Here is a 27,646-nt window from a genome sequence, read left to right on the forward strand (position 1 = left end):
GGAAACGAGCGAGTGTGGCTACAAATAGCCTTAGCACGCTAGTCCTTCCTTCTAATCAAAGGGAAAATTAAAGTCGTGAAGTTAGGAGTCATTCCCGTACCCGACTTGATGCATTCCTCTAGGTTCATACACTCTCATTTTTATCATATCACTTCCTTACCTTTTTTATCCACATTCTCTCACTACTTATATTTTTCTCAATTCACATGCAAGTTGCACTTATATGCATTTACTACCATTATACTATATTTTCATCCACTTGCACACAAACACCTTTATTTTTTCAATTGGCACACATGCACTTTTCTTACATTTGCACACATGCACTTTTCTTACATTTGCACACTTACACTCATACTTGAGTCTTCATTTGCATTATTCATGACCTCTACGAGGGCTTTCCTTACTAGCCATCACAATTCGTGTGGTTGGGACCAAAAAACCTCATAAGAGACATTTTAGATTTAGAATTGCATCTTTTTCATATCCATTAGTTACATCCAACATGTAACGCATATTTTGGGTAGAAAAATTAGGAAAAGTGGGGCTAAGTCACGCAACTAGCTTTGATTAGGGTAAGGGAGTGCCTTAGGCTTTGCCTTTGCCTTTTCCCTTATCAAATGTGACCCCGATCCCTTTTTTTTGGTTACGTAGATCTAAAAATTCTTTAAAAAGGGTTTTTACTTTTCTTTCCAAAAAACCACTTTTTTGGTGACTTGGTACACCTTAACTCTATACCAAGTGGCGACTCCGTTTTTATCTAAAACCCTTTGTTTGGCCAAACCGTCGCATTTCACAATCCCACGGCCTTTATTTTCACTTTCACACATGTTCACATACATATACCACACACTACTTTCATACCATTTCAAAAGTGGGGCGCGACATGGGGTAGATTTTGAAAGAAGGACCTCCTTGGTTTGAATGGATGTGGCAGGCTTTTCCCCAATAATTCTTTGATGCTCTTCCAGTGTATACACCTTTTTATGACTGAGTATTCGAAGCATAATATTGAAATTACAATTGAATTTGTACATTGTTACATCCAACTTATGATAGCTATCCTTTCCTTTTGCAGCCAATTGTTCTTGGAATCTTTGAGCTTGTAATTCAACTTGTTCCTGCAACTCATCCATATTCAAGTCTCCTCTCTTGATTTGGTCTTCTAAGAGTTCATAGACATTATTTTCATCAATTGGTACAATTTAATAAGGTGGGAATTTGGAACTCAATTCGGTAATAGTAGTAGTAGTGGATTATTGGTGAATCTTGAAAGGTTAACAAGAAGGAATCAGAAAGAGAAGATAGGAAGGATCAGAGATAGAGTAGAGAGAGAAAAGAAGAAAAAATAGAGAGGAAGGGGAAGGGAAAAAAGAAACAAAGCTTGCAATTGAAATCAATAGCAGTCCAAGGAAGGGCTGCTCTGATACCAATTGCCAGAACCCAGCTTCAAGAAGAAGATACAAGGAAGACTAGTTGAAAAAGAAGAAGAAGGAAAAGGAGGAATAGAGGAAGAATAGGGAGAGACAGAGAAACTAGGATATGAGAGAAAAATTGACTTGAAAATTCTGATATTGCCTAATAGTTTTCCACCATTTATAACTATATATACATGCTTATTTTTACTAATCAATCCAAAGCCCTCCACTAAACTACAATATTAACAACTAAGAATTTGGATTATCTAATGCATTTGGAGCCATGACAGGGACCTGAAGAGGCCTAGGGATAATTCGGAGGGGATTGAACCACCATCGGTCCAGACGGGTGCGACAATATTTTCAAAAAATCTGAATTTTTAGAACGTGAATAATGGGATTTGATCTTTTGATCTACATCCAAATAAAATTTTAAAACTCTTTTGATGGTAAATATGCTTGAGCAGATTATGCCATAGCATATAGCTAACTACCATTATAATTATATTTTGAATACCAAAGTTACCCTTCAATTATCAACACCAACCTTAGGATCCTAAAATATCTTTTAAAATTATAGCCTTGCATTTTCTAAACTCTATCTTGGTTTTTTTTTTTTTTTGGCTCTAGTGAAAAGTATCTCCATCTATCCCTTATGTTTTTTCCTTCTGCTGTATTAGGGCTGCAAACGAACCGAGCCAAATTGAGTTTTAACCTAATCGAGTCGAGTCTTGACTTATTTTTATTGAACTCGAGCTCGAGCTCGAGCTCGACGAGCTAACAATTTAAAGCTTGAGCTCGAGCTCGAATTCGAGTTCGAGTTTGAAAAAAATAAACAATAATTATTTTATTTTTAAAAAAATAAATAAAAAAATATTTTTTCTTAATAAATAATAAAATATTAAGGATATATATGTAATTTTACTATTAAAATAAAATAAAAATAATATATATACTATTAAAATAATATATATATATATATACTCGAGCTTGCGAGTTAATGAGCTTAATATTTTGACCTTGAGTTCGAGCTCGAGCTCAAGTTGAGTTTAACTCGAGCCGTTTGCGAGCCGTTTGCAAGCCGCTCGCGAGCGGTTCGATTCGTTTGCAGCCCTACGCCGCATTATTGCTACCATCACCATATTGCGCCTACTCAAACCCATCTTTCTTCCTCATGCATGAATTAGCTCTTTGAACCCTTTTTTTCTCCTCTTTTGACCTATTGCATCGCTTCTCTTCACTTTAACATAGATGTTAGTCGATGTGAGGTTGTGGGTGTGAAACTCAATCACAATGGCATTTTTTCTTTTTATTTTCACTAACAAAAGAAATACATTGCATGTTTTTTGACTAACTGGTTTCAAGTGGGTTTTGTTGTTTCAAATGATTTCAAATCCAATTAGTTGCAAACATTGAAATTTTTAAGTTTATTTAGCTGGGAAAGTTGGGAATTTCGGGATTACAAGTTGGTCTTTTGGATTAAATTCTAGTTTGAATGAGCTAGAACTAGGATAAATATGATTTAGTTTAGAAAAAATGAACTCGATTGTGTTTTATGATTTTTTGTTTAAAGGATAGTTTCACAAGAGGTTTCCATAGCAACTTCAATCACATATTGTATTCTTCTGTATTTATTAATTTAATGATTTAGCAAACCAACTCCAAAAGCTGGGTCAATCACAAAGGAAAGAGATCAAGAGGGTAGGTAACAGAAAACAAAAATATGATTTATGAAGGGTATTATAGTCATTAAAAGTAAGAATTACTATGGTAGGAAGATTATATTGTGGCAATATCAATTGTTGAGTTGCGAGGCATATTGCAAAAAACAAAAAGAAGAAATAAGAAAAGTAAAGAAAAAAAATCAAATTAGTTAGCCAAAATCATATCTTAATGCATATAATGAACCATTTAATTGGTCTAAATTCTTCAAAATTTATTTTATGCAAGTTGCACAAATTATACAATTTCTGTCAACACGAATCCGGCGCACAATCCACGAACGCATTGTAGGATAGATTGTTGGCCTATTTCTACAGCGAATCTACAACCCAAAAAAAAAACTTGGTCCAATATAGATCCATGGATCTAGTCTATGAATCGCTTGTTTTGCTCTATTCTACTCGAGGCTTTTGCTCTTTGCCTTCAATTCGTGCATCAATCCGGTTTACATAGTTAGAATCCGTCCACGGATTGGTAACTTAAGTTTTAGTTCTTTGTTCTTCTTTCCTCGCGTGCATTGCATTTTTCAATTTCCAAAGATAGCAATTCTCTATTCAATTGAAGCTACAAAGTAGATATAGCTCCACACATACTTTAAGAATTGATTTTGTAACATATTTCGAGCGATTATGTTTTGCCAATCCAATATATAAAAGAAAGGTGGAAATACCAAATCAATCACAATAAACAGAGTATACATGCCAACTATGTTCCATTCTGCTTAGCCAATTCAACCAAAAAAGAGGGTAGTACAGAAAAATCCCCTACAGTTAAGCAAATCTACAGAAAAGCTCTTTCTAGTTTCAAAACATACACTTTGATATCTTGTGATTTGAACTAATTTTATAAAATGATAGAAATCATCTGACTTAAACAGTTCGGAATACACGTGCCTCTTTTGTGAGTATTTATATTAAAAAAAATTCAATTGATATACCCTTTGAATTAAGTAAAAATGTATAATGCAAAAAATTCACTCTATGGTTAAGCAAATCTACAGAAAAAAACCCTTTATATTTTCAAATCATACAATCTGGTACCTTGTAATCTGAACTAATGTGAAAAGTTAATGAAAAATATATAAATTAACAAGATTGAAATAAATGCAGTTGTATTACAAGTGCTTGATCAAGAAAATAATTTTTAAATCAAAATTTTAGCTAATTTGCCTATTAAATCTCTTAGAGCTTACAAATTTCTCAAAAAACAACCCAAAACTCTCAAATACAACTCACATTGTTTCTATTCATAAATCTAATAAATAAAATGTCCCAAATACAACTTACCTTATTTTTGTACATAAAATAACTAAATAAATAAATAAAATAACACTCTTATCTCTTTCTCTGCAACTATCTCCACCTCTTGCCACCACAACTCTCTATATTCCATTGCCACTCTCCCCTTTAACACCATCTCCCTCCCTCTTATTCTTCGTCCTCTCCCTTCCCTCTCTCTCCCCTTTTCTCTCATTTCTTACATCTTGCTATATCTTATTCCCGCATGACCATTTCCCCACACCTTGTCTCTTTCTAGCGACCATATCTAATCGTGAGAAAGAGGGTGTGGAGATAAGGTCTCGACTAGATTGTCACTTTTCCAAGATAGTTTTTCTGTAGGTTTCCTCAATTAGAATAGTTGTTAGAATGTCTTTTTTTTGCTTTTACACACATGCACACTAGGGTAATTATGTTATTTCATCCGTCTCTGTTAGTTTGACGATTTTCGTTGCTGTTTCAAATTAGTTCAAACCACAAGAGATTGAAGTGTATGATTTGAAATCGTAAGAAACTTTTTCGTAGGTTAGCTCAATCATTGAGAGTCTTTTATATTTTACCCCAAAAAATAGATATATGTGCGTGTGTGTGTGAGAGAGAGACATAATATATATCATGGTTCTTTTTATGCATATCTCAAACTTGGCCAAAACCTAAAAAGGAAAAATCACGACAAATAGAAAATGCAATACCTATATGCACGAGTCAAAATGTGTTGAATAAAAACTAACATTTATTTCGTCAACAAAGTTTTGAATAGCAGGACATAGGTGCAAATCCCTAAATCAAAGAAAACAATTCTTCACAAGTCGTCAAGACAATATAGACTTAAGAATCAAAGGAGGACAAGCTTAACTAGGCATAAGAAAGATGAATGAAACTTAAGTGATAAGTTTTATTTTTCAAAATTCTAACTTCTTGTTATTGGTAGAGTTCAAAATTTGACTTAATAAATCAGAAGATTACAATAAAGAAGGAAAAAAAGTATGGAGATAGGCCATATATGAATTTGGAAAATGGAGTTCAAAAAAATTAAATGCTTACAACAAATAATAGCAAAAAAATGTAGGGATAGATATGCATGACAAATATGTAAAATTTGGATTTCGAATTCAAATTCATATCAATTGTCATGCATCTATACCTATACTGATTATAAAATATTAATATTTTTTATTCCTAAATAAAAGTGCAACATATTTTTTAGGACCAATATGAAACAAAAGTGAAAATGGTCAGAAGTAAAAAAATATCCAATTTCTTAAAATACAATTGGAACAACTAAGGATTCAATTTGTCAAAACCCTCGATCCAAATGTAGCCTAAAGCAGTGTTATTAAACTTGGCCCGGCCCACGGTTTTAACTGGTCAATCTGATGAATTGAAAGCTGAGCCGAACTAGGTTTTTAATCGGACCATTTAAGTAATAAAATTATTGACTTATCAATGGATCGGCTGTTCAACCAGTCAACCCGATGAATTGAAAGCTGAGCCGAACTAGGTTTTTAATCGGATCATTTAAGTAATAAAATTATTGACTTATCAATGGATCGGCTGTTCAACCAGTCAACCCGATGAACCAATTGATTTTGTAAGGATTACGAGTCTAGCATGTTGTTGTGGGAAAAAGTAAATGAACTAATGGTTCAACCAATTGATTTTGTAAGGACCACGAGTCTAACATGTTGTTGTGGGAAAAAGTAAATCAACCAGTGGTTTAACTGGTCAATCCGATGAATCGGGTCTAGCATGTTGTTGTGGGAAAAATTTTAACAAGATGCTAAAGTGATGGTTCAAACATGAGACCTCATATGAACAAGTGCAATCACCACTAGATCAATAGCCTATTTGTTGGTTGTTTAGTTCTTCTGATATTTTATACTAGACATTTATTCTTATTTTATTTCTCCAAAACAAATTTTATTTGGAATCATTTAAATAAATTTTATTATTACCCAAACTTGATAAGTTGTGAAATCAATTTAAAAAAAAAACATGTTACACAATTCATTTTAAAGGCAAATGTCATTCCTAATAACTTTTTGCACTTAAAATTCATAAATAAACTAGATAATTACACTTAGATAAACTTTTATATTTGAACCTTAGTGGATTACTAATTAAATTTAGGTATAAGAATTAATGATTCTATAATAAATTAGACTAACTGAATATTTACTATGGTATAGTTTATTATACTTTTAATCATATAAAAAATTATAAAATATAATATTTAGATATATTTAATAACTCATTGATTGAACCATTCACTCATCGATTGAACCACTCACTCACTGAATCACCTCCTTTTTTTCGTTAGATTCATTTTGAATTGGGTTTAATAACTATGGTTTACAGTTATTGGAATGGGTTTAATAACTATGGTCTAAAGTTATTGGATTGCCGGTGGAACGAATCGGGTTCCCCGTTGGTATAAAAGGACCGAGGGGGCTTGGTTTGGGTTTCCAAATTCAAGCAGAAAAATGGCGTCTTTTGCTTCTCTGAAGCAGACTATCTTCGACAAAGAAGCACGAAGACAGTTCGTCTCTCCCACTCTCTCTCTCTGTCTTTCTAGTAATTTCTATAATCGTATTTCTTAGAGGTGATGAAGTTCATGATAATATAACTGTGAACATCGAGGATTGAAGCTAAAATTTGGATGTTTGTATATGGTAACAGGCAATATCAAGCTCATATACGAGGTCTAAATGCGTACGATCGCCACAAGAAGTTCATCAATGATTATGGTTAGTTTTTCAAATTTGATTGTTTCGCCACTGTTAATTTGATATTCAAGGTTTTTTTCTTTTCATTTCTTTGTTCTGTTCTTTGTTAAATATTTTAAAAGATTGTATTTGCATTTGGGTATTAACCAGAAATTGATTAAGTTTTTTGGAATTTTTATTACTAGAGCTTGGCAATGATGCAATGATGATAAATTACTTGATGTTTTTGTTTGTTTCAAAGTTCATAACTTTTGTTGCTCCAATGCTCGAATCACTCGCATTTAACTACTATTTGTTTGTACTAGGACATAACACAGTAATGTTTGGCCTTTGATCTTTTCACAATAGTATTCGTGATGGTTCATAGCCCGGTGATTAATACTTTTGGTTCCTTCTGTTTAATGGTGGTGAAGATGAAATTGATTGTATGGTATAATGTAATCGGACACAAGGAAAACCTGGCAGATGGTGAGCGATTTATTTGCTGGCCCCCTTTGTCCTACAACACATGAGTGATGAACAGTCTCCTCCTCTGAAGTGGGAAAAGGAGGCTACTATCACTCGAACATCTTTTTACAATTGTTTGGCAAACAAATCTTTACTTCTTTATCAATGTCTGAGAATGTAGACTTGACATGAAATACAAAAATTGATTAATTGAAGTATAAAACTTTGTCCTGCATTTAGCTAAATCACCTGTGCCTCGAACTGTGTGACCCAGATAGGCTTCTGTTTTAGGGCTGGATTTGTTTGGGAAAGGTCTCAAGCTAATTAAGTTTCAACAAGTCCTGGTGTTTTAGATTTATCTTGTACCCAAAACATCTAAAACTTTCCATAGTATGATGCTGGATGGGAGCTCTTTGCCTTATTTTGTATCTTAAGGTGAATTATTCGATTATTTTGCAGCTTTTAGCTTCTCATCTTATGTTTTACCACAACCAAGTCTCTCTGTTATTGAGTTTGAAAAAATATATGTTTACCTTCCTAGAGTGAACTCTTAAAGCATGGATGATTGGTGCAACAAGTACATCTAAAAATGTGTGCTGTCATATTTTTTAACAGTTTGCAGTCTATGCTTGTAAATCTTAGAACCCTCAATCTTGTGCCTTTTGCTTAGCAGTGGCTAGAAAACTGATTTTTCATTTAGTCCTGAGATCCTGTGCTCTTTCACTGCAGATAACCTGTGAGTCAATTATGTAGGCTTTTTGCTTGAAGGACTGAATATCTAAGGATGTTAGTGCGTCCCAATGTATTCTAATGCTGATTGAATATGAGTGAGCCGGCAATTGATCCAAAGTAACTTACCCGCCAAGTGCCAGTTATATCTGCTTGGTTGGGTTTATCTAAATAACCCCAATAATTGTCCCTATTGTTGGCAAGAGACAGAAAAAAACACAGTCCAATATAGGCCAAACCCGTTTTTACCCTTCAACCCTTCCTTTTTCCTTCCTTGCCCTTTCCTCAGCCTCTCTCTCTCTCTCTCTCTGTGAAGAAATGGGGACACCCACAGTTTTTGCTGTAAATTTTGTGTTTGAGATGAGGATCAAAGGTAGAAGCAAAATTGCAAAATGTCTGTGCTGTAATTAAAAAAAAAAAGGAATGAAACAAGGAAGAAAGAAATTAGGAAACTGAATGCAGATATTCTATATCCATCCATGATTCTCTACCAATATAAGAGCTGCCCTTCTTGGGCAACACAGTAGTTAGTCAGTGGTCATGAGCGCCTAGTTTTTATTGCATGTGTTAACCTGCTCATTCAAGGATGTAAGTTTGAAATCTGCCTTTAAAAAAACATGGTGTGTCTTTTCTGTGGCTTTCTTACTAATAAAAAATAGTACAGTTTTCTGGGTTTTGGTACAGCTTTTTTTAATGATTGGATTTATTTCATAGTTGGCTTCTACGGGAAAGAGAGGTCTGTGAAGGCAAAGTTGCCAGTTAAAACTGATCAGGATACTCTTAGAGAAGGATATAGGTATGTAAAGTTTCTCTTCTTAAATTGCAAATCAGATAAATTTTGAATCTGTCTTATTCCTTTTCTTCACAATCTGAACCGTAATTTCTGTTTAAAGCATGACCTTCAACTAGTACTATTTAACTTTCGTTGTTCCTTTCTCGAGATTAGGATCAATGCAACAGATTGACACCCAGATTACAATGTATTGATGTAGTGAAGCATAGATTTTAACAAGTAGATTCTCTGCAAGATCAAAGTTAATGATATCCAACATAATAAAGTGGGACATCATAGCATTTTTGGGGCATTGACTTTTCTCGGTAGGAGAAGGGAGCTTGTAGAGACATAATGTGCACTCATTTGTTAAATTTCTTGTTTCTTATTTTCTTTGTGGCTGTAAAAGGTTTATACGAACTGAGGAAGATGATATGAATCCATCCTGGGAACAGAGGCTGGTGAAGCGCTACTATGATAAGCTATTCAAGGAGTATCCTTAGAAAAAATAGATCTTTTCTTATTCTTTCTTTTTTTTTTTTTCGTTTTTTGAGATTATTTATGTTTCTACAAGTTGGAAATAGTTCCCTATTGCTTTTTGTACTTTATGTTGATATTGAGTGATGCCTGTTTCTCCTTCTAAATTGATGTCCTCTATGATTGATTTTTAGTCAAGAAATGATTTACTTGTTCATCTAGCTTTATGCTGCTTGCGCCAAAAAAAAAAAAAATACTGTTGGGCCCTATAAGATTGTATGAAAATATAATCATGATTTGATGGTGTAACTATTTATCCTTCAGTTACTGGGGAAAGTACCTTACTCTATTAGACTTGATATTATTAGTGGGGACATGTACAAGCAAGTCTGAGGAATTCTGCTTTGCTGCAACCTACTATTGTGTCTCACAGATTAGATTGCAAATTTGCATCCTCTTAAGCAGCACTGCTTGCAATTGACGTTGCTGTTGATTCTTTGGTTTTCATCATATCTGTTTGTACTGAAATTTAGCTTGAAGTATCTGACTTCTTATTTTCTTTGTGCTTTGTGATATGCTGTTTTGTTCGAATGGCTGGGGACCAAGCTAGACTTATATGAAACCCTTTAGCTATTGGAATGAGTGTTTTTTGGTTTATTTACCTTAACTCTAAGAAGATATTGCATAGCAGATATGTCACATTACAAGAGTGGCAAGGTATCTTGTACTTCTAAATTGATCCATTTCCTTTTGCATTATACTTTTTCCTCTTCTAGATACAAATTACTTTTGAAAGATAATAACTTATGAGAGGAATGTTGTCTCGAATATTAGCAGGTTTATTAGGATAACAAAGGAACTTTTCAATGGCATGTTTGGTTTTTGGTTAGACAAATGTTACATCATTTTGCTGCACAGAATGGGGATGAACAAAATTTGTGCTGTGAGGATAAGTTTATTGCCATGGTTCATCCGCTTACTTCTGTATTTGAAAATTGCTGTTTTATAGATGTAACAATATTTATAGATTGACCAAATCCTTCTCTTTGTGCCGAAGTTTAATGCTCAAATATCTTATCCTACATGAGAATGCACTTACATCACTTGCAAACTGAAGAGCATGCCATTTCTGATGTAAATATTGCTGGTCACTATGTATACGTATACATACATACATACATAAATATATATATAGAAAAACATGCGTGTATAACCCTCTTTTTGAGCTCTGATTAATTTACGCATATGATGGCATGATCTGGTGATGTAGAATGGGATTTGATTGTGAAAGTTCTCTATTTTTGATGGAGTAGCATTCATACCTGGGCCTACCCTTACTCTCTTTCCCTAAGCTTAATCCTTCTGCATGTCGAATGTGTGAAGACGAATGCATGTTATCAGTTATGGATGGAAGACGCACTGTTTCATTTATGATATTGTGTTTTTCAAGAACTCTACTGTAGCATTGTATTTCAAAAACTTTATGATTGCTTCTGTATAAAGCAACTTTTTCTGAGTTCTTCTCTCTTCTTTTCTTAGGTTGGTATGAGATGGAGGACTGAAAAAGAAGTGATATCTGGAAAGGGTAAGTTCGTTTCATAAATGAATTGCCGCTATATTTTTCTGTTTGTAGAATTGTACTTTGAATAGTAATTGCTTCATTTACAACTCCTACTCCACGGAAGATATTTATAATGTGTTTTCTTATGTTGCTCGTATTTTCCACTATATGTGCATTTATTGCTACTTTGTTTCCTTTGCCACAAGGCACCATTTGTTTTGAAGGAACAGGAGGGAAATGAAAGGAAAATGGAGGGATAAGGTTTTTATTGTTTGGGTTGATTTTTCAGGAGGGAAAGGATTGGGAGGGAAATACAGACTTTGTTAAAATGTAACTAACACATAATCTTATTGTTCCCTTTCTTTTCACTCCCCAACAATACATTCAGTGTTTCTTTTTGTTTCATTCCATGTTTAATCCAAACAAGATAGATGGCAATGGTTTTCCACCATTCTCCTTTCCTTTCCTCCTCCTGTTTCTATTCAGTGTTTCCTTTCCTTTCCTTCAATCCGAACTGTGCCTAAATTTTTTTGACTTATTTTTGAAATGCTTGAGCTTTAGTTGGGCAGGGATAGAGTTGAATCCATGTGACATCTTTTTGCTCTTCCCTAGAGATGTTTCAACTTGTACCTGTGACTCAGCCGAGCAAAACAATCCCAAGCCCCTTATTGGCATTTTGTAGAATGGTTTCTAGGATGACAAAGAAGAACTTACTTGAGTTCCAAAAATAAATAAATAAATTAATAAACTTATGCTTGCGCTTAGCATGGCATAAGCTGAGGGCACCTGTGATTATTATCAGCTGCTATGAAATGAAGAATTAATAGAGATAGGGTGATGGCCTTGTCCCATTTTTGGGGATGCTATTATAATGTCTCTTGGTTGTGGTGTCAGAATAAGTGGAGCACTAGATAATTTTGTAGCGTGTAATATAATCATCTTGCCAGATTGGGAGCTAGGCTTTTTGTAGCTGAACCTTAATACTTGTGACATGCTTGCTTGAGAGGAGTTGTGTCATAGCTTATTTTATTTTTTATTTATTGTTTTTTATCCCGATATCCTTTGTTCATGGTAATCTTTGAAGTTTCAACAATTAGCCCTTTTAGCACAGTAATGTGGTGTAAGATGTTGTTAATTCTGTATGTAAGGGAAGAGAGGTTGCAGAAGTTTTTAAGAAAATGATACTAAGCAGTCATCATGCTATTATAAAGAATCCGAATATTCATACCTTGTGCCTCCAAAATTTTCATTTGTCTCATTGAATTATTAATGTTTGTTAGAGTGTACCATGTTTCAGAAAATTATAATCTCTCTCTAGTATTTAGAAGCTTGATATGTGTATTTTCTAGTATCAGTCTCTATATTATTAGAGATATTAGATTAATTTTTCCTTGCTGGATTTCTGTTCTAGTGAAAATTTTTTGCACGAGAATAATGAACTTCGAGAAAAGCAGGGTGAATTTATTTTTGGCATTGCTTCAAAATGTGGAAAAGGCCTGTTCTGATGCTCTTAATTGCACTTTATTAATATTTCTGGTCACAAGCTTTCTTTCTGTTCACCATGCCAGTTGACCTGTCATAATGTCTATTCGACTAATTTGGTATCCTTGGTTGTCAGGGCAGTTTTTTTGTGGTAATAAACACTGCAATAATAAAGAAGGTTTGGCAAGCTATGAGGCAAGTTTCATACCTTTTAATTATTTACAGCATCCTTTAACTTCCATGTGTAATCAAGCTGTTGCAGTTGATTGGTCGCTTAATTGTTAGACATTGCTCTTTTCTTTTCTTTTCTTTTGTGGCAAAGTGGAATCACTTAAGATCATATACGTTCTCTCAGAATAGACACCCATTGCATTTGCAAGTAGCAGAAGACACCCAGCATAGAAGAGGGGCTGGGTTTTTGTAGATCGTCTTATTAGAGTATGAGAAAGGATTGCAGAAATTTGGCCCAATACCTTCCATATTTGTATTGTTTTTAGTTAATTAATCTTGGCTTTTAAGTTTCTTGAAATTTATGATTTGGCTTCAACAGCAATTAATCTTGTAAATAGAAATAATTGATTGAAAAGTAGAAAATAAAGTTTAGTAACACTGTTATGTAGTTTAAGGATGGGATTTTGTTGGTCTTCCTTTGCATGGAAATCAGACATTAGCTGCAACTAAGTTATTTTTATTAAAGTTTGGCAGACATTCATGATGTTAGCATATATCTAAAATAGTTTGAATAAAAGTGGTTTATTTACTTGTACTATGGGATCAATTTAGTGAAAAAAAACTGCAGAGCTATATTAGTTTCACTTGAAAATGGTTTAGGTGTTCAATTTTGTTGAGTACATGTCCACTGTAAAAGAGATAGTCATGTGCCAATGCGTCTCTCTACATAACAGTGTATTTCTGGACTCCTAAGTTGTCTAGAAGTTTATGTTTACTTAGAAGTATAACAAAAATCACTTGTAGTCCCAAAACAAGATTCCTGCATTCCTGAAGAAGAAAAATGACTGAGAGGTGACTGCAATTTTCCCTTTCAAAATTTCAATTTTAGTAACAAAGCTTCTACGATGACTTGGTGGAATAAATGGAAAAATGAAATCTTTTACATGTCAAACAAATCAAAGAGAAGAATGAGTTGAGCTGTGATCAAATTGAAGCAGAGTTTTCTTTTTGATAATTTTGTAATAGAATAAAGAGTTAAATTATTGATTTCTGATCATTTTAATGTAACTAAATGGGCAATGATGAGGATTTATATTTATGTGAAGATATATTAGAATATGACAAACGTGCCTGAGCTTAATCTGGTTTCTAGGGAAGTCATCCTTAGCTTATGAAGTTCATTGAATGGAAAAGTTGAAAATGAAGGCTGGAGCTTACTTTCATTATGAAGCAAATGAGCACCAGACAACTTGGTTTGCCTCTAGTTCCATCTAAAAGGCCATCATCTGGTTTTCAGGAAAGTTTTGTAAAAAGGGACAACCTTCACAAGTTATTTGTTTGGATATTTAATATTTGGTGAGGAAACTTGTCCTAATTAATCAGACTGATTGTTCGTACTTTATGCGGGAGGTTAAAAAAGTTGTGTTAAATCAGCAAGTTGTGTTAAATCTATCTTGCTGATTTAACACACTATGATTATATTAATTATACAATAAAAGTTGCAATGTTAACCGCTGAGGAGGACCACAACAAGAAGGCAGCGCTGATCAGTCTTGATAGTTCATTATGACTTTAATATCCAAAGGTTGAGGAAAGCTGTTTCAAGAAAGCAATTCTTTTACCTAATCCTTCACACAAGTATTATCATAACAGGTCCAGGTTCTGTATTTAGTGTATATTTAGTAGATCTTGGCTTGGTTCTCTGGTGTTTTCAACTCTTTTAGTCTGAAAATCATGAAAATGTGGTTTGACTCTTTAATTTTCAAGGGGAACCTTAAACGGACTTCAGCAAATCAAATATTTTTCTTATGTTACATCACCATCACAAATAATAATTGGTCATCCAGGTCCTTGTGTTAAATTCCTCCAGCTGGGGATAAGAGTACTGTTTCTGAAGTTGGACTGCTTTCCCGTTATTTTGATGCTAAATTCTTAGATTAGCTATTTTATTTTTAGTAATCAGATTACTTTCTCTGGACAGATTCCTTGCCCTGTGCCCTTGGTCCTCTTATTATTCATCCTGATGGCTGTCGCTAATCTGATTATGAATGTTCTGTTATCTGACAGCATCCTGATTTATGTCTGAAATCAGTTCTCCTGATAAACAATCAAACTAAGATTGAATATACCAGAAAAATTTCACTTTTTTCAGTGATCTTGCTTGCTTCTTCTTTTGCCTATTGGTGTAATTTACCTCAGCTTTATCCATTTTTTGATTGTCTTCCTTTTGGTACGTGCCTCCTTACCTGTTAGGCACCTGTTTCCTCCATCAACTCTGTAATTCTGTCCTCCCTGCCTCTTAGATAATGCAAATAGCCCCATTTCAACCCAACATTTGGGATGGAGAAAAAATGAGATGGGAAGAAAGTATAGCCAATTATGTTTTGTAATTTGAATTGCTGGAGGTTTTACTTGTAGCATTCGCCTCTGGCCAGGGCAAACTAGGAAGGGTAGGAATGCTTCTTCGACATAAAGTAATTTTCTACTCTAATATTTGCGTGGAATGAGTAAGGAAGCTGCAAAAGAATTCTGATGACTAGGAGATACGTAGTTTCATTCTCTCCCTTTTTTTCACAAAGGCCTAATTAAAATTAAGCTGTTTGGGTAATTTCACTTGAGAACAGGTGTCTAGGCCGTGAAGTTGTTTCCTCTGATCTAATTGATGTTTCTCCTGTTCAAGCTGAATATAAACTGTCATTAGAATTTAAGCTAATGCTTAAGTGGTACAGTTGGTCTGTGGAGTCAACTTCTGAAAAAGGAAGTTGGGCCATTTGATTTTGTTCCTTAATATGTTAAGGCTAAAAGTTTCCAGTTTGGAGACCTATTTCACATAATTGTAACTTAAAATTTTTATTATAATTCTTTATCTTTCTTTAGAGACGGATGCCTGACCTGCAGTTATGGTATTCTTCTTCAATAAACACGAGTTTTGACTCATGCAGCGTTGTTGGTGAAACTTTAAAATGCTCAGCCTGACTATTTTATTCCACAAAATGATAGAAAGTACATGTTCAACATCTTCACCAAATAAAGAAATGAGCACATCTGAAAATTCACTTGAACGCACATGATTGCAAGATGATGCTCAGCAATGTAGGCTAGCAATAGAGAAATGCTCAAAATATTTGAGAATAAAAGGTTAAAAGCAGAATAGTTTTAAGACCTTATATTTAATTTGAATAAAATTCTCTGCAGCTGCGGCACTCACATTCTTCAAACCTGCATGTACTACAACCTAGACAAACACATCTGACACAACCTTTGCATGAAGGATTTCTAGGACAACCCCTCGATGACTTTCGACTGTTGCGTTCCTCAGCATCATCACAAGTTATTCTGCAATTTGATCGCAAACATGATGCATATAACTTTTACAAGAATGTGTGCTACTGCATGCCAAAACAATAATATGATATTTGCTTATTGCAGTGAACTTGAAATTGAAATTAAAATATGGCGTACAAACATGACAAGCGAATTAAGCAAAACATAAACTGAAGGATTTAAGTAAAAAAAGTTGAAGTCAGTAGATGAATCTGCAGAAGTCGTGCAGATGAGTTTTTCTCACTAGGATAAAATCCTATATACATCAAACAATAGAGAAGATCATACGAACTCTTTAAATTTCTTTCTTGTATACAATTAATGATGACCTGACAATTTTTTTTTTTTTTTTTGCCTTGACCATTTGGACAGTACTAAGCAAGATTGAGAAGAAATATCTGAGATGCATAAGACTGACAAGATATTCCATAGTTGTACAACGTGGTATTTTAACCTATGATAATTAATGTATGACATATTATTAGCATTTAAATGAACTTACATGGTGGTAAGCATATCTGAGCATTGCCAGTCTTGTTTCAATGAGGCATCATGGTAGATCCTGCACTGCTTTTGGTCCCGAAGGGAAAAACGACGTTGTTTGTTGCATTTAGAGCAACGAATGAACTCATCACGGTGCATGTTTGAGCGACGTGGTCGGTGAAATTTCTCAGTATAATACCTAAGAAGACAAGTTTTTTTCAAGGGAACTCTCTTCCCTTTGGTATCCATGACACGTACATGATTTTTCCAATTGTCCATTGCAGTATTTTTGCCAATGTGCCTACCAAACTGAATAGGGGACAAGTTCACTGTCATATAAAGTTTGGATTGTTAGTCATGTAAGCATGTGACAAATATAACCAAAATCTTGAGGGTATACCTAGCAAAAAAAAAATGTTGTACTGGAAGCTAACTTTTTGATCAAGGAGTTAGCTTTCAACTTAGTTTTCCTGGTTTTCAAATTTTTCTTTTTGCGTAGTATTATTTTCAGGTAAAATGGCCATCCTTACAAGGTATGCCCTTCTAGAACAATAACAAATAGGATCTTTGGTAAGTGTTAATTATGGCAAAGAGCAATTGCAATGGCCAAGATAGAAATGCAGGAGCATGTAGAATGCAAGGACTAGATTAAGTATTTTTACGGGTGTTTTTCAAAATCTTTCTACTGTAGATTATTTGTAGAGAGAGAGAATACCTTTTGGACACTCGGGAAAACAACGGCAATCGATCTCTAGTTTTCCATCGGTAGATACTTTAAGTATGCCGCAGCTCTCTCCCAACCTACGATGGGTGGAGTGACACTGAATCTTAAGGAAATTTTCTTCCATCCTTAGTACTCCTACGAATCTCTTCAACTCCTGAGTTGTAAACATGATGGTATGATAGTGCTGCTTCTAAATTTGGTCAAGAAAGGAAAAAGTGAGTAGTACTCTAATATTTCCTTTGATCTAGATAGAGAATAGAGCAAGGATACTTTTGGAAAGAATGAAGACAATTTAAAGGGGAAAAAAATTAAAGTTCTAAGGGATTGGAAAGAGATAGCAAAACAACTAGGCTTTTCTTTTTTTTTTTTTGGGCCGGGGGATGGGGAGAGAGAATCTGCTTGAAAAAACAAGAATAAATCGGCTCTTTGAGAAAGGAAAGAAGAGGAAACCATCCGTTGGTGGAATAAGAGGACTATGGGATAAAAGTTGTAAAGCTGAATAGTATATATAGATGTATACAGAAAAAAGCTAGCCGTTGGGATATTAAGACCTATACCATGTAATGAAGACAGACACCGGGTAAGAGAGCAAAAAGTTACCGTTGAGAGATAATGAGAGACAGAGAGGGAAGAAAATATAGAAACTAGCTGTTTGAGATTTAAATTTATTCCCTTTGAGAGTGCAAGAAGAAACACTAGCCGTTGGCTGGGGAAATAAGAAAAAGAAAGCCGTTGGAGATTTGGAAAGATAGTTAGATAGAGGGGGAGGAGCAGATAAACTAGCCATTCGTGAGTTAGTATAGGGAAGAAAAAGAATTAGTGGGAACTGATTTTTGGGCATATGCATATCTGGAGAGGGAAATCAACAGAGAAACTGGTGGTTGGGGATGACAGAATTGCGTAATTAATCCCTGATAAAGTTTGATTCAACTACTATATCATTTGTGAGGAGAAATCTCCATAAATGGCAAACTTGGAGAAAAAACTTTAGAGAACTATAGGAGAAACTATACTAGCCAATAGAATAGCAGTAGCATTCAGCCATACTCAAGAAATGAAACGCTTTGATTTCAATTATACAATTTAATAAACCAGTCATTCAAGCATGAAAAATTAAAATTGTCTAGTCATATTAGTAAATACTTTCAACTATTACCTTTCAACGAGTTCCAAGGATTGATATCAACCCTTGTAATTAAGTAATAATCATTTCGTAAATTGAATGAGATTCTCTATATTTAGCTTTCCAACTTTTATCCCATGGTCCTCTTACTCTACCGAGGGATGGTTTCCTCTTTTTTCCTTTCTCAAAGAGTCGATTTGTTCTTGTTGCAGATTCTCTCTCCTACCCCTCCCCCCCCCCCCGGCCCGAAAAAAAAAGAAAAGCCTAGTTGTTTTGCTATCTCTTTCCAATCCCTTAGAACTTTGATTTTTTCCCCCTTCAAATTGTCCTCATTCTTTCCAAAAGTATCCTTTGTTCTTCTAGTTCTCTATCTATATCAAAGGAAATATTAGAGTACTACTCACTTTTTCCTTTCTTAACCAAGTTTAGAAGTAGCACTATCATACCATCTTATAACATGGTTACAACTCAAGAGTTGAAGAGATTTGTAGGAGTACAGTTTAACAAACCAGTCATTCATGCATGAAAAATTAAAATTGTCAACTCATATTGGTAAATGCTTTCAAGTATTACCTTTCCATGAGTTCCAAGAATTGATATCAACCCTTGTAATTAAGTAATAATCATTTTGTATATTGAATGAGGTTCTCTAGATTTTTTCCATTTAGATATTTTGAGTTTATTGCTGTGTTGAAAAAGGAAAGTACTTCCCCTTTTATTCTTGTACGTATACAGAGGGGTAGAATTGAAAATGTAAGATTTACAACCAAAAGGCGCCAATATGTTCTTAAGTAAGAGGCTTTATAAGAGGTCAAATTTTGCAAGTTCAACAGTCACTGGCCCTGCACACTGGTGGAGGAAGTATTTTTACAATTTTGCAAGCTATGTATCATCTGTTATGTTTTCTTGTTTTAGTGGAAGTTTTGAGACTAGTGTGACAGAGCTTATGTTTATAATATTAGCATAATTCTTGGACTTTCTTTTTTCTTTGGGTATACATCATGAAAATTTAGTCGAGCGCCTTTTAAAAGTCAAGTATGTGCAGTTTTCCTGTTTAGTTTATTTATGTCCCCAGGATGGTGATTTATTAAATAAAGTAATTGAACACAAAAGAGGCTGAAGTGATTTTCTAGCACAGATTTCTTTATACTTTCAAGAAATTTTATATGAGATGTGCAACTTAAAATGGAAACTATATTTTTGGAGTCACACATGCACACATCTGAATTTATTCATTTACACCTTACGTCCAAAATTTTTTGGTCGCTCTTTGAAATTTCGACTTTTTAAGAATAGCAGTTTGATTGTGATAGTGGTGCTTAGTTTCCAAATTGCCCTCCAAAACTTAAAATTTGAATTTGGATATAACATGACATATAGCTGAACATTGGAAAAAGATATAAATAATAACGTTGACTTTGGTAAGATGACTAAAGTTTTGGGACATTCCAAAAGGGAAAGCATTACACTTTCAGTGGGTAGAGGAATTAAGTGTTATATTAGATACATGTATCCATTGCATATAACCTATTTGGATATGTTTTCTTATGTGAATCTGTTTGATTTGGCATGTTAGCATTACTAGTCCCTGATTTCAGCCTGTGGACACAGCAAAGGTCTTATGAAACATTTTTAACAGCTTTAACTTCTTAGCTTGGACTAACCTGGATCCCCCATATTTAAACAGTGAAGAGTTATGGTCCCTTGACTCAACATCCATGTAAATATGCATCATATATATTTTCATGATAAATTAGCCAATTTTATTAGATAGAGAAGCCAAAGGTATAGTCATACACAAACAAAAAACAACTTAAAAAACATATGATCCATACAACTCACATATATACACAAAAAAAAATTTTAAAAAAAATCAAATTCTACAACATTTTTCACCCACCACCACCACCCACCCACCGCCTCCACCACCCCCTCTTTCTTCCTTCTCCTCCTTTCTCCCCCACACTCTTCCTCCTTCCCTCCCACCCCCAGATCGAGGCCTCTAGTTGTCACAACTTTTTGGTCGCGATCTGGAGACCAGAGGCCTCAATTTGGTCGAGACTAGATGGAGGGGGAAGGGAGGGCCAGGTGGTGGGGGGAAGGGGAAAAGGGAGGGGGAAGAGTGGAGGAGAGGAAGGAGGAGGAAGAGGGAGGGGGTGGTGGTGGCGGTGGGTGGGTGGGGATAGTGGCAGTGGTGGTTGTGGGTGATAGTAGTAATTTTTAAAAAGTGACATAAAAATATTTTAATTTTAAAAGTTACCCCAAAATATATTCCAAATAACCCTCCAAGAAATCACAAAAAACATATCTATAGTAAAAGTTTTTCATATACACTGTTACAGTAAAATATTTAGAAAACATCCCCAAAAATAGCAAATCCAAACGGAGGAAACTTGGCCCGAGTTCCAAATGTTTGGAACCTTGCGTGCTTAGCCATTTTGTAAATGGCAGTAGGATTGCCTTGTTGAGAACAAAGGATGTGGACTGCTCTTGTTTTAAATTGCTTAAAGGACATAGGTTTGAACATCTAAATATTTGCTTGAGGTTTTTGGCAGCAGGATGTAGGTGTGTGTGTGTGTGTGAGAGAGAGAGGATGGTGAAGAGGAGGAAGAAGGGGGGGGTGAAGGTTTATCACATCTTGCATAGTGGTACCTCAAAAATATACTGATGCATCAACAAAGCCTCTTTTAAGTGGCACTGTGGGATAAGTAAGTCAAAAGGCATGCCAAGGGGCTTTCTTTCTCTTCTGTTAGGAAGAGACAGCTGATGGATTGAGTATTACTATTTACATATGTGTGGCCAACAAGAAGGGAGCGAGCAAGTTTTTCCTAGAATTTACGGTGTGCTTCCATCTTAAAGTGATATAATGGTACGTAGAACAGAGAAGCATTTCTGAACATCTACTACAGTCAAGGGTGGATAAAGATATCGTGTTTTACAGATACATGGAAAAAAGCTTGAAAGGCTTAGTGAAGCTAAGAAAACTTAGGAAGTCAGCCGACTAAAGAGCCTCACAAAATTGGCCTAGGGAGCTTGAGCATATCTAATTAAATAAGATATTGGTTTTTTGGATCAAGTGTCTAGCTAATTTTCTGTTAGGTTATTGTTGCACTCAAATTTAGTTAGTCATTGAAGTTTAAACTATAGGAACAAATAATGCCTATATGATTGTGATTTGAAAAAACTTCAAGGATTAAATAATGGCATTATACAGATTGAGATTATATCAATATTTTTTGGATTGGCCTTCCTTTTTTTAATGCTGTGGATCTGGTAGTGAAGTACAAAAATTATTTAACATAGTGGCTGTTTTAGTTTATACAGTCTGAAGTTGGTGATTTTGTGTAGAGAGTTCACTGTTATAATTATGGGAAGACTGTATGAACAGGCTGGAATCTGAACATTTGTATAAAATTCTTCAATAGTTGGATTTCCTATTTTACTTTTTATTCCATTAAATTTGCTGTAAATGCAGGTGAACTTTTCTTATTTTGAAGCAGGAGAAAACAAACAAGCCCTGGTGAAATTGGTGACATGTGAAAAGTAAGATGCTTGTTTCTATTTCGTACAAGTTTGCCCATTTTTAGTTAAATTTTTAGGTTGTTTTGTTACTGAAAATCACAACTTTTAATTTGCTGATGATGAACAAATTTACTTTTACAAAGTAAGTGTTTCTGGGTTGCCTCAAGTTATTTCTTTGAAATGACACAAATTTTGCTTTTTGTGCACAAGAAGCACAATGGATCAGTGATACTTAGCAGTTACTTTGTGCTTACACAGTAAGCTTATCTGGCTGTTTCAGGACTGGCTTTTCTGTAGAACCTTATGAATTGACTACCCAGCAAAGTTGTTTTTGACCTCTGTTCAAGTGTTTCTGTCCCCTGGCAATATTGGAAGACTCAACTTATATTGGTATCTGTCTGAATTTCAAAGACAGAGACAGGTCAATAACAGGAGCTGATGCAGAGTTCATAGGGGTCTATAATGATGTTTGGATAATTCTAAAAACTCAATGGAATTTTGGATTTTCCGAATTGCTTGAGGGTCATTTGGATATCGTAGTACTTAGTATTTTGTCCTAGAGGAAGTTAAACTACCAGAGTTGTCAAATTCATTTTGGCTTCTTAAACCTATAGCTTTTAGCCCTTGTAGTGATTAGGTTTACTTAGTTACAACATTTTCTTAGTCCTTGAGAAGACTTTGCCTTGAAGACTAGCTTTTCTCTTTAATATATTAGCTGAGAAGTTAGGAAATGTGTAGCTAGGAGATATCATATCTATATTTAAGCAACATTTTTAATAGCATTAGAGTAAGAAGTGCTTTTGTTGGCAAAGTAAGGAAGTGTATTTGGGAGATCAGAACCTAGTTGACATATGAAGTTATGTCGAGTTTATGTAGTTTTGTGATTTCCTTGAGAATTGAGAACAACGTCACTAAGTAAATAAACCTAGGCAAATCTTGTTTGGATCCCTAGAGCTTCTTAATTCTCTTACTCTCTTGCTTCCTCCTCAAATCCTACTTCTAAACTCCCATTCTCAGACTTCAGATCTAAAAGTTCTGAAACTATCTTCCGATTCTTAAAGGGTCTACCACTAAGTTTTGAAATCAAAGTTAATGTCAATATGCTTCCCATGCTACATCAGGAGCATTGCTCTTTTAGTAGCTTCTGCTTATATTTCATGACTATTAAGACCTCTGAGAAATCAATTTAGCATAGATCCAACAACATTAGGGAACTACAGATCTTTCAGGAATGGGTAGAAAAAAACAAGACATTTTAGTTTCATCCCTGGTTCATGATTCTGTGTCAACGGTGTTAAAAATATTTGTCTAGCTTAAAGCAAAATATTGACATGATTGAATACAAATTTAGGGCGGATGGTGGCAAGATAATGGATACCACCTGGGTCTGAGGTGCTTAAAATTAATGTGGATGGGGCTTTTCATGGTGATGTTACGGGAATTGGAGCAGCAGTTCAGGACCACTCTGGGATTGTTCAAGTAGCTTTCACAGAAAGAATTTATGATGCTTTAGATGTTAGTCATGTTATGCTTCTAGCTTTTCTTAAAGCTCCTCTTTGTGAACAATGTTTGGATCAGTCACTTAGTCATTGCAGGGGACTCTCTTAATATTGTTTGGAAGATTAATGACACTAAAGATGATCTCTGAGTGATTGGACACCTGGTTCATGAAGTGAGAATGTTACTTTTTGATTTTGATCAGGTTTCTGGAGTACATGATAAGTGGAAAGGAAATGTTTCTGCTCATCTTTTGGCTCTTAGTGCTCTTTCCCTTGTTCATCGTGCTGTTTAGTAGGATTGTTTTCCATCTGATGCAATCTTCGCTGCGGTGGCGGATGTACATTAAAAAAATCTCATGTTTGATATCAAAAAGTAAAATAAAATACTTCATCTTCAGGTCATAATTTGGTGGGTTAACAACCTGGTGAAATTTATATTTCATTTTGACAGCTGCATCTTATACGTTTTGTTCAAAACAGATGTGCGGAAAAGCTTCTTTACAAGAACCAGAAAGAGAAAAAACAATCAGTACAGAGGGAATATGTAGAGCATTCAAGGAAAAGGTGCATCTCATTAGCCATCTGATACCTACATCCACAAGATTCTTTTATTCTCATTCCTCTGATTTCTGGCATATTTCCAGGGAAAGATCAGAAAGTGATGATGATTCAGACAGTCATTATGACAGGAGGAAGGATAAGAGAAAAGGTTTGATATTAACAATTTTATTGTATGACAGTATGCATGTCAGAATAATGGATGAAGTGGGTTCTTAATTAGATAGTTGAGAACATAATTAGCCGTCCTTATTTCTGATACAGGAGTAGGAGGAACGTGTCAGTATTTGGTCACACATTGGGACCTTGATTTTTTAGCAGGTGGTGTCCTTCATATGGCACGTTTTTGGCCTTCTTTAAAGCATAATAGTTTTTCAAAGAAAGAAAAACACAAATGAAACTGAAACTTTGAAAGTGATCCATTTATTTGGAACAATTTGTTGCTGATTTTCACTTGAAGTTTTCTCTCTGAATTGTTGCTGATTTTAATTTTTGGTGCTTTCTGAAATTTATTAGTTGATTCCAATGCTGTTTACCTACATTAATGTCTGCACTTTAATGCAGTTAATTCTTCAACGCCTATGAAGTATGGGTGGCTGTCTTCACGGGACTTGTCTCTGACACGAGCATTTTCTTAACAATCTCGAACAAGTTTTAACCCTTCTTATAGTTAAATTCTTAAATTTTGGTCACGTGTCATGCACTTGTGATATTTTGTTTACTGAATTGAACATGTCTTAACTGTTACAAGTTACTTGAAATATTTAAAGACCAAAGAGTGCATACAACTTCTGCATCTATCAAGGCTCAGTCTGGTACAAACATATAAAAGAAACCGTTCTTAGAAAAATCTAGTTATCTCGACTAAGGACTTGCTAAAAAGTAAAAGCCATGAAATAGTAAGGAAATTGACATCTACTAATTGCAGGAACTTGCATCCATTAAGTTTTCTCTATGGTATATAGTTTTGATTGTGAAAAATTTTTGGTGTGTTCTTTGACTTGAATCTTCTCAATATTTCCTGTCCATTATGATGGGAGAATTTAGACCCAACCTTTTGCTTTTGTGTTATGCATTCACCTCTTGTTAAGTACTAGCTGTGTAATAAGCACGTGTCAATTAGCTTTAGCCAAGTTTCTAATTCTGTACAGATAGTATTGCTATGTCTGAATACTTCGATTACAACGTAGAGAAGCTAAAAGTTTGGTGAAGCTATTTTTTCACTGTAATAGACGCGGTCTGTAGCTTTCGTGCATGGCCTCATATGTTCATGTATTGGGCATCTTTTAGCTCTACTGTAATAGATATGGATGTTGTCAAGTAGTTTCATGTCTTCCAGTGGACAAGAAACCCCATTTGGTGGCCAGGGTTTTGTCTGAAAAACCATTTAGCCTCTATCTGCACTTTTCACGGGTGGCTTAGCTATTTAACTGATGCACTATTTGCAGGATCAATATGTTGCCTAGCAGATTCAATACGTTGCTGATTTCGGAACTTTCACATGAAAAATAAAATATCTAAAACGATGTCTTATTTCTTATCTCAGGGTTAGCTTCCTTATACTTGTCTTGCATGTTTCTTTGCAGGGAGAAAGGCTTCAACTTCAATAAGGGATGACAATGACAATGATGATGACAACATTGATGAATATCTTGAGGGCATGTTTCCTTGAAACAGCTGAATTCCTGATTTATGTCCAAAAGATCAGAAGCTAGAAGCTGTACAGTCTATAACGTAGATTGCAAAGCTGGGAAGAAAAAATTATCCTTAAAAGTAAATTCTTGCCAGTTTCAGTGTCTCTTTGGATCTTTTCCTTCTTTTTCCAGAAGTGGGGTATGGATGAAGAGGCGGACAAAGAGATTGGGTAATATTAGCATCAAATATACTTGACCACCTTAGAGTTGTTTTAATAGGCACTTAACTCCGTACATGATGTGTTTGGTTTAAACTATTTAGTTCATTATGTGTTTGGACAAAATTATCTTTGTAACTTTGATTATTTTTATTTTTTTCCTTTTTTTTTTTATCTCTTTCTTTTGCTATTCTTTTCTTTTCCTTTTGGAGAACATTGCTTGGAAAAATCATGTGTTAGCCTACATTTAAGGGGATTTTTTTTTTCTTTTCCAGACACCATAGATTCTATTCTACATATACTTCTACTCTATATTAGGGAGAGGGGAGGACTTGCAGGGTCAAAGGAGAACTCGGAGGGAACTGAATAACCATCAATTCAAACGGATGCCTACGCATTCGCTAGCGAATTTTTTAAGAAAAGTCTAAATTTTTTATAATGCAAGTTAAAGGATTGTATCCCTTGATATATACTATTCTTAGGTTTACATTTGAGAGGAGCTGAGTGACACAGAAGGATGCATGATGACATAAAAGAGGGTAAAAGCTATACCATAATGGTCATTTGGTTTAATTTTATTTTACCTTTAATATTGGGATTAGATGCCCAACAAAATTTTCAATTCAATATGCCAAACATATTATAATATGCGTATACATCCAAAAAAAAAAAAAAAAAAATCATACAGGTGTACACACATTTAGTCTGTGTACGCACGACGCTAAAGAAAAAAATTACGCATTTTATAGATGGGTTGTGCTACAAATCCTTAATATCAAGCAACTCTAGTGTGTTTTTTGATAAAAATATTTTTTAATTATTATTTTGTTTGTATCATAAACACATTTTTCAATTGCCTTTATATATTTTTAATTATCCTTTTATCTCACTCACGTATATCAAATTACAAAAATGTGTTATGGTAATTATTTTAAATAATAATTTAAAGAATACTCTATCCAAATATTATTGATGATATATTTCAAATAATATTAACCACTGATCAAAAGTTGAATTCATGTTAAAGGTTGAAACCTTAAAACGTAGAGATTTTGAGTTTTAACCTTTAATATCCTGTTTTAATAATCGTTTTTAAATTTCATCCTCCCATAGTAGGAAAAAATTTTTTTAAAATTCATATTAGAAAATTTCATATTAAAAATTCCCACACAGAAGTGATGAGGTGTTAGCGGACAAATTTCCACCGTCACGTGTCTGATCCACAGCCACCACGTGCGTGTGACTCACGGTCAGCTGACGTCTTCACCTTCGACCGTCAACCTCTGCTAGATTAGATGCCAACCCATGATGATTGATGACGACAACTCACCGTCAGTTAGCAGCCGTCTGGCGTCAGTTCTCCGTTAAGTCCGAATAACTGCTTTGCTATTATCCGACGGGGACCACGTGTCAAGCACCAAAATGTGGGCCCCAATGACCAATTTATTATGAGCCTGACACGTTGTGTCCTCCCAATACAAGTGGCTTAGCTGGCAATAACTTTTCTTTAAGTATCTTACTTATAATTACAAATCAAGCACTAATTGCTGTCTTAATCATAATTATTCATTAAGCTTTTAAGTGACTAATATGCCCTTGAAACCCTACTAAGTAGGTTGGGGGTTTCTTTTCTTGGTCTTATTCTTTTCCATGGATTACTTTTAAGAGGTATTAGCCTTGTTCCCTAGCTGCTTTTGATTGTGTAAAGATTGATTTTGAAAAATCAGAATAAAAAACCATGAAAATAGATGTTTTTGATTTTTTTTAGTTCAAAAAAAT

The 27,646-nt window shown here is 34.6% G+C and overlaps 1 protein-coding gene across 4 annotated transcripts; it reads left to right on the forward strand.

Moving 5' to 3' along the window:
* The first annotated feature begins 6,717 nt into the window (after positions 1 to 6,717).
* On the forward strand, positions 6,718 to 26,039 carry LOC113732251 (uncharacterized). 4 transcript variants are annotated; one of them, XM_072075599.1, is made up of 12 exons: positions 6,718 to 6,956; positions 7,097 to 7,164; positions 9,034 to 9,115; positions 9,501 to 9,584; positions 10,246 to 10,285; positions 11,108 to 11,153; positions 12,748 to 12,806; positions 21,912 to 21,979; positions 23,938 to 24,021; positions 24,102 to 24,166; positions 24,280 to 24,336; positions 24,580 to 25,641. In XM_072075599.1, the coding sequence occupies exons 1-12, from the start codon at positions 6,901 to 6,903 to the stop codon at positions 24,651 to 24,653; spliced, it is 783 nt and encodes a 260-aa protein (XP_071931700.1). In that variant the 5' UTR covers positions 6,718 to 6,900; the 3' UTR covers positions 24,654 to 25,641. The 4 variants fall into 4 exon arrangements, with proteins under 4 accessions (XP_071931700.1, XP_071931699.1, XP_071931702.1 ...); XM_072075598.1 differs by having other exon boundaries at positions 6,720 to 6,956; positions 25,602 to 26,039; XM_072075601.1 differs by lacking the exon at positions 24,280 to 24,336 and having other exon boundaries at positions 6,720 to 6,956.
* The last annotated feature ends 1,607 nt before the right edge of the window (positions 26,040 to 27,646 follow it).

The sequence above is a fragment of the Coffea arabica genome, chromosome 2c, assembly GCF_036785885.1.
Source record: "Coffea arabica cultivar ET-39 chromosome 2c, Coffea Arabica ET-39 HiFi, whole genome shotgun sequence".
NCBI lineage: Eukaryota > Viridiplantae > Streptophyta > Magnoliopsida > Gentianales > Rubiaceae > Coffea > Coffea arabica.